At 48.3% G+C, this 11,399-nt stretch overlaps 1 protein-coding gene across 1 annotated transcript; it reads right to left on the bottom strand.

Moving 5' to 3' along the window:
• Positions 1-619: 619 nt before the first annotated feature.
• ZMYND19 (zinc finger MYND-type containing 19) lies at positions 620-11,213 on the bottom strand. The gene is made up of 5 exons (XM_042052356.1): positions 11,108-11,213; positions 9,800-9,906; positions 4,630-4,770; positions 3,503-3,683; positions 620-2,174 (listed from the first exon to the last, which is right to left on the bottom strand). Exons 2-5 carry the CDS (start codon positions 9,898-9,900, stop codon positions 2,031-2,033), a joined length of 567 nt encoding a protein of 188 aa, XP_041908290.1. The 5' UTR covers positions 9,901-9,906; positions 11,108-11,213; the 3' UTR covers positions 620-2,030.
• Positions 11,214-11,399: the final 186 nt, after the last annotated feature.

Raw genomic sequence — 11,399 nt, 5'->3', positions numbered from 1 at the left:
CCCACCTTTCCCTCATTCCCTCAGGGGAATTTCCCCATTGCCCCACCAGGCCTTGGTCTGCAGCCTGTCCTTGTCCTCACTGCAGCAGCATTACAAACATCAGCACCAACTCCTCCCTGCTCGGTGCTGCTCAAGTGTTTAAGGGCTCTAAGACTGCACTTTGTTTTGACAAACATGATTCCTGGTAATAAAATGGAAAATTGGCAGGACAAATCACAGCCTTTTAAACAGGCAAGGAAAAAAAAAGCCAATACTTCTGCCCTGTTCAATGGATTACCCCAAATAATAATAAAAAAATATTCCTTATGTCCCATTTTATATTAATCAAAAAATGTGCAGTTCATTTCAAGGAAAGAATTAAATGTTTCCTTTTAAAAAAGGAATTACCCATTACAGGAAAATGTGATTAGGTCCCGCTTGGTTTTTTCACACCGAAGGGCATTTTGGACTGCCTGAACAGAAAAATTTCAGTACAACCATGGCTTAAGAGTGGCAACTTGACCAAGTGCCTTCAAGTGAACTTCCAGCAGGAAGTTTCAGAAGTTCTTCGCTATTTCCCAAGGTGCTTAAAGCCAAAGGATGAAAACCCACCCAAATATTAATAATTCAGAACTTCCTGTGCAGATATTAGAAACAGAATATAATATTGGAAGTCCACAGCAGATCAATTTTCTAACAAATTGAATACAAGCAAGACCAACATTGCAACATGAAGTGGCAAAGTGAATCCTGATTGAAAAATCAAAATTCTAAACGGCTTTTACAAAAAAATTTTCACAAAGCACTCCAAGAAAGGCTCTGCATTAAGCACTCAGCAGCTCACATTCTTCTACTGTGAAGCAAGACTAACACCTGGCACTAAATTATCCATTTAGTTCTTCAGGAAACTCAACTGATGTTCCTTACACTTCTAAGGCAAAAATGAAAAAGAAAATGGTTATTCATGAAAAGAAAAATAGGCATGTGCTCTGCAAGGGAAATCTTCCTCCCATTCTACTTTGTTACTACATAAAAAAAAGTCAAAAAGTAATTCTTGAATTAATGACAACTCTTAAAAAAAGTGAATAAATAATTCAAATTACCCAGTATTAGATATTTAAACATCTCTGCACATGACTGGAGTGTTTGCTATGCTACGGGGAAGCCACGAGGGCAACCACATCCACACACAGCTGCTACCTGAGCTCCCCTACCACTGCCTTCTGTACAAGGGCTTTGGAACAGAAAGCTGAGCCAGCTTCCTAAAAATCCTGGCTGCTCTAAGGCCCATCTCCAGCAGCCCCTCCGAGGCAGCCCTGGCTGCAGTGCCTGGACACAGATCCCAGAGGGTCCCTACAGCCCATGCCAGCTCCTGGGGCACTGCTCCTACCCTGCAGGCACTTCCAGCATCCAGGGGTGACTGAGCTCTGAAGGCAGCTGGAAGGGAAGGGGAAAAAGCCAGAGAGCAGACATGGATTCATTCCAACCTTTACTTTGTTTGCTCTTTTTTTTGTTTGTATTTTCTTTTAAATAGAGCTTCCATGCAGAGTTCTCCAGAGTTAGTGCTGATGCCGGAGCCTGCCCCGCCGGCCTTGGCACTGCCACAGACACTTCTGCCACATGGGAGGAAAAGCTTTTGCTACATGACTTTTTTTCTTTTTTTTTTTTGTTTTGTTTTGCTTTTTTTAAACTTTTAGGCCAACAACATGTTCTCATCTGAACATTACAGTTAATGAGTGCTATCAAGAATTCCTAACAAAAACTGTACATGAGTTTACAAATGTATTAACATATAAATAATGAGAAGCTTCCTGCCTGGAGCCTCCACAGTAGTCTTTTTGCTTGAGAATATAATACTGGAAGGGCAGACCCGATCCCTTTCCACAGCACCAGTCAGAGCTGGCTTAGTCCAGTCAGCCGTTCTGCTCAAGCATCACAGGGTTTTTCTTCAGTGCCTCTGGCTTCGATAAGCAGTCTGTCATACTGTGCAAAAGCAAGAGTCCAATGCCTTTGGGAAGGAATCCTGCTGCTGAGAGGCCTCTGCCACCCGGTCATCGTTCTGGTCCGAGCTCCTGCTGGAAGGTCCTTTTCTTCTCCCGACAGTGTTTCTTGTGAGCAGGCCAGTCCTTCTGCTGGCACTGCGAGCCGCAGTACCGCGCCACCTGGCAGCGGCCACAGATGTTGAATTCACGTAACTGGGGACAAAAGATGGCATTAGAGGGGCTGCTCAGGGCCCAGGAGAACCTCAACATCGCTCCTGAGGGGCACCCCAACAGCATTCCCAAGAGAACCCAACAGCATTCCCAAGGAGCTCCATGATCGGGTCTTGCACGCCTGTCACACACAGGTGACAGGACAAGGATAAACAGCCTTAAGCTGAAGGAGGGCAGGGATAGATGGGATATTGGGAAGAAACTGTTCTCTGTGAGGCCCTGCCACAGGGTGCCCAGAGCAGCTGGGGCTGCCCCTGGATCACTGGAAGTGTCCAAGGCCAGGCTGGACAGGGCTTGGAGCAGCCTGGGATAGTGGAAGGTGTCCCTGCCCATGGAATGAGAGGAATTTTAAGGTCCCTTCCAACCTAAACCAGGCTGGGATTCTGGGATTCTATGAAACACAACATCCACCATGAGTATCAGAGAATCAAAGGGGTTTGAAGCAATTTCAGTGGTTTTACAGTTGCTCTTATAAAATGGGCTTAATAGACAAAATATTGGAGCATTGCACGTTTGTTGTCACAGTGCTGCCATTTTGTCAACTTAAGTTCTGTTTTCAACTACAAACACCTGAAATTCAGAAAGTATCAGGAGGGCTGCACAAGCTCAGCCACTGCCAAAGTTACTGTTATCCAGGGAGCTTTTGGGCACAGGCCTAAATTAAAGGCAGAGCTCCCTCTGCTTCAAATACAGGGCATTTAAGATCATTTTTGCAAACATTCCCTTCCCCAAAGCAGGAAGTGGAACACAACGGGTTTAGCCCGCTCAGCATCTGCTCTCACAAGCCCTTTATAGATAAGGCATCTGTGTGACAGAGGCACAGCCCATTCTCTCACTCCTGATGTTGCTTTATCTTCCTCCAGCAGAACCTTTCCTCCCAGCTCTGCCCTGAATGAAGGCCACTCCAATTCACCTTCTGCTCAGGAAATGGTAACCAGGTTATTTTTTGATTCCATGACTGCCCAAACCCTCTTACAATGCTTCCTGTTGCCTCACACAGCTGCTCACTCATCCCAGCTCTGCTCCCTGGAGGAAAGCTTCCACCTGGCTTTTTGTGCACTCTGCAGAAATCACCCTCCTCCCAGCAGCCCAGTAACATCCACTGCTCCAATCAAACCCATGTTCCCTCCAGCTGAAAATTATCACAGGGTCTGGAGGTTCAGGCCAAAGAAAACCTGAGTAGAAGAAAATTACTGGTTTTAGCCACTGAATGGCTCACGTAAAGCTCTGCATTTTAAATAACAAATAAATCCCTGGACACCCCATTAGCCCAAGGCACTCCATGCTCACTCCCAGCTCTCTGAACCCACCTGTTTTTCAATCATTGTGCAGGGAGGGTAGTGACATTCATAGTAAGTGCAGGAGTTCTCTTCCTCCTCCACAACATCCCCGTTAGCGTTGTAATATCTGGTTACATTCAGGACAGGAAACTGCTCTTCTATGGGGTCTGTAGGAAGCTGTTGGATTGCCAGCCAGTACAGACTTTGTTCCCTGGAAAAAAAAAAAACAAACAAGTACCAATTTGGTACATCAATTCATAATAATCATACAGAGAAACTGATTCCAAATTTATTAATAAATAAGGTTAACATTGTATTTAGCCTCACACCGCACATACTGCTCATATATTGGGTATTTTTAGGGTTATTTTAGCCCAAGTGCAAAACTCAGAAGTTCAAAAGTATCAATCAAGAAACATTTCTACCAAGCAAAACTATTTCTGTGCAAAATCATTCACACCAAGTCAAAATTTATTTCTGGCTTGAAGTCTGTTCCTTGCTCTTGAACCCCCAAAATCACACAGAGCATTTGTAATTCACTACAACTTCTCAAAATCAGTTTAAGCAGCTCCCAACATCCCCATCCTAAAGGTACTGCAGGTGTTTCAGGAGAAGAGTGTGATGTGAAGTCTGGGGTCTCCCACTGTGTCACATTCCTGATTATCCAGATCCATCCTGGCACAAAGAGTTTGATGTGCTGAGTAGCATCAGTGAAACCCAGCCCGTGGGAAGCTCCCACAAGCTGCTGGTGAGAGGTGCTGGAAGCTGAGCCCAGACTGACACTGAGTGAGTCCAACCCCAACCCACAACTTCCATCACGAGCATTTTGCAGTTCCCTGTTCCCGCAGGTCACACTGGAATTTCGGTGTCTGAGAGGCAGAAGGCAGCGAGATGTGCAGCTTCCCCTGAGGGAAGCTCCCCTCAGCTGGGAGGGCACAGAGGCTTCCTGCTCCTCCTGGCACAGCCCCGAGGGTGAGATGGTCCCTGCACAGCAGGGCTGGCGAGCACAGACTGTGCCCCAGGTGAGGATGCCGGGACAGAGCGATGTATAAAGCATCCAAGGTCAAATCAAAAAGGCTCTGGCAAGGCAAAACTCACTAAAGGAAGGAGACAACATTTGAAGAGATCTTCATTCCCCCTGCCAGGTGCTGCCATACCTTTGTTTGCTAGAGATTTCCTCAGCCTTGGGCTTCCACCCCCACGGGACGAGGCGCAGATTGTCCAGGCGGTTGTCCACGGTCACCGAGTTCAGATGCACCACCTGAAAGCCAGGAGCAATCCCTCCCCGGTGCCTCTCCCTGCAGGAGACAAAACCAACCTGAAGGTCAGTGATGAGCAAGAATAGCTAAAAAACAAAGGATCACACCAATTCCAGAGGCAATGTGATTGGGACCTGCTGGCACTGGGCTGCCAACAGACTCCAGTGGCTACTTCAGACAGGGCAAGTCCCAGGAGAAAGTGCCTTTTTCCAGCAGGTGATTTCAATTATACATTAGTTGAATGAAAAGGCACTCAGAGTATAGAGTAATTTTAAGCATATTGCTTAGTTCCAGAGTCTATTCCTGCAGTTACTGCTAGAGATCCTTGGAATTAGTGTTCCTTGAAAGGTGCCAATGCTGGCTTATTATTTTCATAGGAAATTCTATCAGACACATTTGTGCAAGTTTGGCACTGGTGTGGAGCCACAGAGCTTGTTATTTATGAAGGAACCTCCCTGGGCAGCCACAGGACAGAGGTTTCACCAAGTATGCAAATGCTTTTCAGACTCTAATTGTGTGTAACACACTGAAAGTCTGAAATGACTCCACAATTGACCAAGAGGCACCTGAAACTTGCCCAAAACCCAGAGCAGGACTAAGCCAGGATGGCTGAAGGGGGAATCTCCCCTACTGCCTTCTAAGAGTTTCCATTTTCCCCCTTCCCCTTTTCACCCCTCCTTTCTCTGTTTCATAAAGTTCTCTGTCGAATACCCTCATGTTTGACAAGTTTCTGTACCACTTCTTGCGGGAATCCCCATCCCAGCAGCTGAAATGCAAGGCTTGGACAGAAGGCTGTGCCCCTGTGTTTGCTCTGCCATGAGGAACTTCCCAGCACAGGAGCACAAGGGCCAAGCAGAGCTGACAGCACTCACTGAGGTAACCCAGCACCTCCTCCCTGGAGATCTTCCAGCAGCTTCCCACAGCTTCACCCAAACCCAGCCTGGACACTGAGTCCTGCTCAGCCTTTACTGAACATTTCAGCTCAAACAGTTTATTTAATTTTCAAGAGGTATTTGCCTGAGTTTAAAAATTCCCACTTATTTTAACCTTTACAAAGCTCAGCATCACCCAGCAGAACAGAAAACTCATTTCACTGTGATCTACAATGAAAAATGTAGGATTTTGTTTTCCTGATCAAAATCCATACAGACATGGATAAGTTATACACCTTGGGGGTAAGAAAAACTCTTGCCCCAAAACTTCCTAGAATTTAATGAGCAGAATCCCCTTGGAGAGGGCTACAAGCAGCACCTACACACAGACTGTGCTCCAGCTCCCACAAGGAGCTGCAAGGACACCCTGCATGAGAACAGAGCCTGGAGCCTCCTCCCAGGGAGTCTGCTGGGCCTCCAATGGAATGGGGAAAAGTTCTTCCCTTTGAAGGTAAAACAAATAAAATCCTTCTTTTGGGGAAGAAGAAACCAAACTACACACATAAAAACAAACAAACTATGGCAAGGAGTCTGCTGAAGTGCCCTAAAGGAGGAAGCCTGGAATCCCAGCTTGATTTGGGCTGGAAGGGACTTTAACATTCAGCTCATCCCCTGCCATGGGCAGGGACACCTCCCACTGTCCCAGGCTGCTCCAAGCCCCAATGTCCAGCCTGGCCTTGGGCACTGCCAGGGATCCAGGGGCAGCCCCAGCTGCTCTGGGCACCCTGTGCCAGGGCCTGCCCACCCTCCCAGGGAAGGATTTCCCAATATCCCATCTGTCCCTGCCCTCTGGCAGTGGGAAGCCATTATAGGAAAAGCTACTTCTCAGTTGTTGAAGGCCAGCAGAGGGTCTGGCAAAGGGAATCAGGAATCCTGAGGGCTCCAAGTGGGAGCCCAGAACTGGTGACCTGCTGAAGGTGCACAGCAGTCAGATATGGAGACAGAGAAGGAGAGAAGGTTCTTAGAATGAGCCTAGGACAAAGTGCCAACTGGAGAGATGGGACAGATAGGAGCAAGGAATCTGGGAGGAGGAGACAGAGGTTCAGAGCAAGAACAAACTGAGCGGGGGGGGGAAAGGAAGGGGATTCCAAGACTAAGTTAAGAAATATTTTTAAATTTGATTGGATGAGAGTTTAGAAACTGCTAGAGTTGGGGAAAGAGAGAGGATTATGAGAGATTGCTCCCACCACTGGGAAGTCACAGCAGAGTGGCACATACCTACCCCTGCTCCTCCACAGCCCAGATCTGCACCCACCACCCCAAAAAGCAAATTCTGACCAAATCCCCTCCCACACTGCACCAATCTTTCCCTCCCTGTATGAAACCACATTGATCTACATCACTGGCAGCTTCTCTGTGACCTCAAGTGACAAAAGCCTAAGTAAAGGTGGAAGTTGGGCCTTGCTGGTGAGCAGTGAGTGTTGAACACCACTGCACTGAGGTGTCAGAACTGGTAATGCCAAATTCAGCGTGGTCCCTTCTCTGCACACATCACAAAGGAAGCTTTGAATGCATGAGCACCTCCCACTCCCCTCCCCAGGCTTCAGTCTGAACCATGGACCACCCCAGTTCATCCAAACTGGGACCCCAAACTGGGCAGCAAGGACAGGCTGTGGAGAACCTGCCTTGTCCCTTGGAGAAGGAGCAGAGAAACATCAGTAATGCAGTCAAAAGGAGCTTCTGCCTCTCCCTGCACTCCTGAGCTCCTGCAAGATGCCAGGCAAAACCCTTCCAGCAAGACTTTTCAGGGAATTATCTGGATTCTGCTCTTTTGGTATTTCAGCAGCTCAGAACCCAGGACTGGAATACAAGTGCAGACACAGCAATTCCAGGCACCAGGAACCAGAACTGAGCCTGTTACAGGCAGCAAGATGGTAAGTGCTCTAAAAAAAACCCTAAAAACCCCCAGAAATCAGGTCTTGGATGTCTTTTTGAACATGCAGTTGGTGATACTTATGACTAATCCCCTGCTGCTGCTGTTCCCCAGGGAACATCTCTGCACCCAGCAGAACACAGAGAGCTGGGATTGCTCCACAGGGAACGGGCTGAGGAGATGAGACTTCTGCAGAGACATCCAAACCTGCTCTGAGGGAGCCAAAACTCCATGTGGAAATCACAGCAAGCACCAGAGAGGCTGAAGAACCATCAGGAAGTTCCTCCTGTAAGAATTTTTGCAGCTTATGTGGGGAATTTCCAGCTCTTGGTTGCCTTTTGATCCCACAGTTCCCTCTGCACAGGGCAGCAGGAGCACTCTGGGAGAAGGTCCCTGTCACTGTTGCAGCTCCAGGCTTTCTATCCCAAGGGCCTCCTGACATGAACAAAACAACCTGCTTAACTTATAAAGAAAAAAGAATTCAAAGATCTGTTTTACTTGTATCTACCACATGCCACTCACTGTATCTTAAACCAGAGGCACACAACTCGGCTGGGTTTTCATGGTTTTGGGGGTCCATGTGCAGAGAACAACTGAATTACACACCTACACCTGCAGCAATCCATGTTCTTTGGTCTTCATTCATCCCAGGAGTGAGGCTGGCACTGGGAAGTGCAATCACTGCCTGGCTCTGCCCAGCTCTCCTGACTCTCACAGGCTCCAAACCCCCAACACTGCCCCTCCTCACCAAGGGAAGGACCTGCCACTACTCTCCAGTTCTGGTTTGTGCTCAGAGCAGCCCCCAAACTGCTCTGTTTAGCTGGGGCAGAAGCTGCACAGCCCCTGCAGCCAAAGTCACCAGAGACTCAGCCATGGACCTGCAGTGCTTGGGCTGCAACTGAAGATCAGCAACACAAACACCTTCAGGACCAAAAGGATTTCACAGTAACAGCAGAGGTATTTTATATTTTTTAGTCCAAAAATCTGCCTTTGCAACTCCAGAACTGCAGCTCTGCTTGCCTGGCAGCTGACACCCCCCTCTGTGCCTCTCCAAAATCCCCATTACACACCAATCTCTTATTTTTCACTCCAGCCCATGCTCGAGTGACACAATTTGAATTTCCTAACTGAATATGCTCAAATTACTTCCTAATTTGAGTAAAACAAGCCAGAAGAGGCAGTGGCTGGGCTGTGTCATAAACAAATAGCTGGGCTGTCATCATTTGCACAGCCTTCAACAACTGACCTGAATCATTTTAAGCTGCTGTTTAATGCTACTTACAGATAATAATTATGACTGTCTGAGGTTCACAGTTAGCAGCAGCTGTCAGTGATTTGCTCCACATGCTGCAGCCAATTTCATAATTTCAACAAAAGTTCTATGTGCAATAAGATTAAACATTAACAGATGCAGGTTAAAATCCATATTTAATAAGCACATTGGAAATAATAATAATGGTCTGATAGTCTTCCTGTCTCCTTCCTCTTGTGCAGAGCCTGGTTCTGGGGAATAAAAGGTAACCTGGAATGATAAAGGGCATCCTGGGCACTGTGACTTCCAAGGATATGGAACTGAATAGAAAATATGCTTACTTTTTCCAAAAAGGATTTTAAAAGAACTAAGGTTTCTTCAGCAGATCCCACCTTTTCTATAAACCCATCAACATCTAGAAAGAGCAGTAGATCAGCTCAGAGGGTAAGCTGCTCTCACACGAGGAAATTGGCCCCTGATTCTTAATGTTAATCCTATGAAGGATTTCAAGGATTTGTACAGTATGGAAAATAAGAAGCAGCAGCTGGTATGATATGATGAACCATCAGCATCACTTCAGGCAGTTTTGCAGAAAGCCATAAAAAACACCTCAAACTTTAAAGTTATCAGAAGCTTCCTTTCTCCAGTGCTCTGCCAATTGTCAGTGGACAAAAAACCCCACAACAAACCTTCAAAGGCTTGTCTTCACCTATTGAATGGTGAAGACATTTTTCCCTCTTTTTCCCCCCAGCTGAAGTTTGAGCAGCATTTCTCAGGTGTAAGCAGGGTCTCCATGAATCACACTCACCTCTCACTGCTTTCCCTGCCCGGAATGTTTCACAGGCTGTGCCGTGTGAGGACTCTGCAAACCAAAGCCCTGTGGGCACCCTGTGCTGGGTTTCCAACTCTCCTGAGGGGACTTAAGTTACTACAAGCAGAGCAATCACCCCACACGAGTTGGTGGCAGCAAACTGGGTGAACCCTTAGCTTTTCTCTCCCTCCAGTACCCACCAGAGCAGCTCGTGCAGGAGGCGGCCTGAGCCCCGGCCCCGGTTCTTGTCGAAGGCGTAAGCGAAGATTTTAGCACCATTCCCATCAGCATCCACCTCCATCCGAGCCTAGAGGGAAGGGAAAGGCCGTGAGATCACCCACACAGGGCAGCAGAGCCCCTGCTCCACTGGGATGGGGGTGGACCCAACATTTCACACTCGTCCCTGTGGGTCACTTGAGCTCGGTGCCATCTGAGCTGTCTCAAACCCCCAAGGGGACCCAACCAGCCCGGCTGGGAAAGGGCAGGGAGGAGCTGCCTGGATAAGGAACAGCAGGAATCCAGCTCTGGGGCTGGGATTCACATCAGGATCCACATTCTGTCCCTGTGCAGCCAGCAGGGCTTTGCTTTAAGCACTGCCCCTACACCCATCTCACTGGGGTGCTCCTGAGGGTGAGGGCCTGGCCTTTTCCCTGCACTCCACAAGGTTGTGCAGGTGCCAAAGCTCACAGAGTGCAGCAAGAATTTGATCCATTTGGGACAGTCACAGTGTGCTACTGCCACCAGTGACAGAGACACTCACAGTGGCTGCCAGAGGGGAGGCATGGACAAACAGGGAGTGTTCTGGCAGCAGCACGGCCACAACTCCTAGAATTCCTAAGAACAGCCCCAAAACATCCATTGCACAGCAAGAATGTAACAAGTGATGGTCCCTCCTCCAAAAAAGCCTTATTTGTTGAAAATTTTGTAGTAATTTTCTTTTACTTTCAAAGCCTTGCTGGAACCCACTTACCCTCTTCCAGTGGATGTTAAGAGTAAAGGACGCATTTTTTTGTCCCATAATCAGTTACAATAATACAGGTTTTTTTTATCCAAGAGTAAGTGCAGAGTGAACATTTTTAATGTTTGCCAAACCACGGGAGGACAAATTACCAGCTCTCCAAAAGCATACATATAGTATGAAAACTAAAAACTGCATAATAAATTAGTAAATACATGTTTTAAAACAGTGTTCATCTAATTATAAAAAAAAAAAAAAGAAAAAAAGAAAACCCAGAACTTTTCCTGTTTGGAAGCCTCCACGTTGGGACTTCAGTAACTTAAAACTGGTTCTTTTTCCCCCAATCAGGGGAGCTGCAGGCACAGCACTTCCACGAGCGGTTTGATTGGAGCAGAGCACAAGCAAAGCAAAAAGCCGAAGCTCCAGCGGGAGCCCGAGCACCGGGAGGGCGCGGGGAGCGGCGGCGGGGCCGGGGCAGCCCCGGGCGGGGAAGGGAGTCACAAAACCCGGTAAAATAACGCGAGGGGAGCGCGGGCAGCGGGGCCCTCACCTCGAAGGAGTAGCTCTCCACCAGCGGGATGTCCTGCTCGTCGATCAGCGTGTACTTGGTCTGGAACACAGAGAGAGCCCCGTCAGCGCGGCCGCACGGCTCCGGCACGGCTCCGGAGCGCACGGCACGGCTCAGCAAGGCCCGGGACTGCACGGCACGGCTCGGTAAGGCCCCGGCACGGCTCGGTAAGGCCCCGGCACGGCCCCGGAGCGGCTCGGTAAGGCACAGCACGGCCCGACACAGCACAGCCCTCCCCGCCCGGCAGCACCGGCCGGCCCGCCCGTCCGCTGCC

Source organism: Corvus kubaryi, unplaced genomic scaffold, assembly GCF_017639235.1.
Source record: "Corvus kubaryi isolate FWS band 111438036 unplaced genomic scaffold, C.kubaryi_AGA036_p1.0 78, whole genome shotgun sequence".
Classification (NCBI taxonomy): domain Eukaryota; kingdom Metazoa; phylum Chordata; class Aves; order Passeriformes; family Corvidae; genus Corvus; species Corvus kubaryi.
The sequence above is the reverse complement of the archived record's forward strand: the minus strand, read 5'-3'. Positions and strand labels throughout refer to the sequence as shown.

Bases quoted from the DNA above. Each gene is read 5' to 3' on its own strand.
- ZMYND19 (XM_042052356.1), bottom strand. From the start codon at position 9,900: ATGGAGGTGGATGCTGATGGGAATGGTGCTAAAATCTTCGCTTACGCC. The intron at 4,771-9,799 runs GTGGGTACTGGA...TGTCTCCTGCAG, and splicing joins CTCCTGCACGAGCTGCTCTG to GGAGAGGCACCGGGGAGGGA. The intron at 3,684-4,629 runs GTATGGCAGCAC...TTTTTTTTCCAG, and splicing joins GAAATCTCTAGCAAACAAAG to GGAACAAAGTCTGTACTGGC.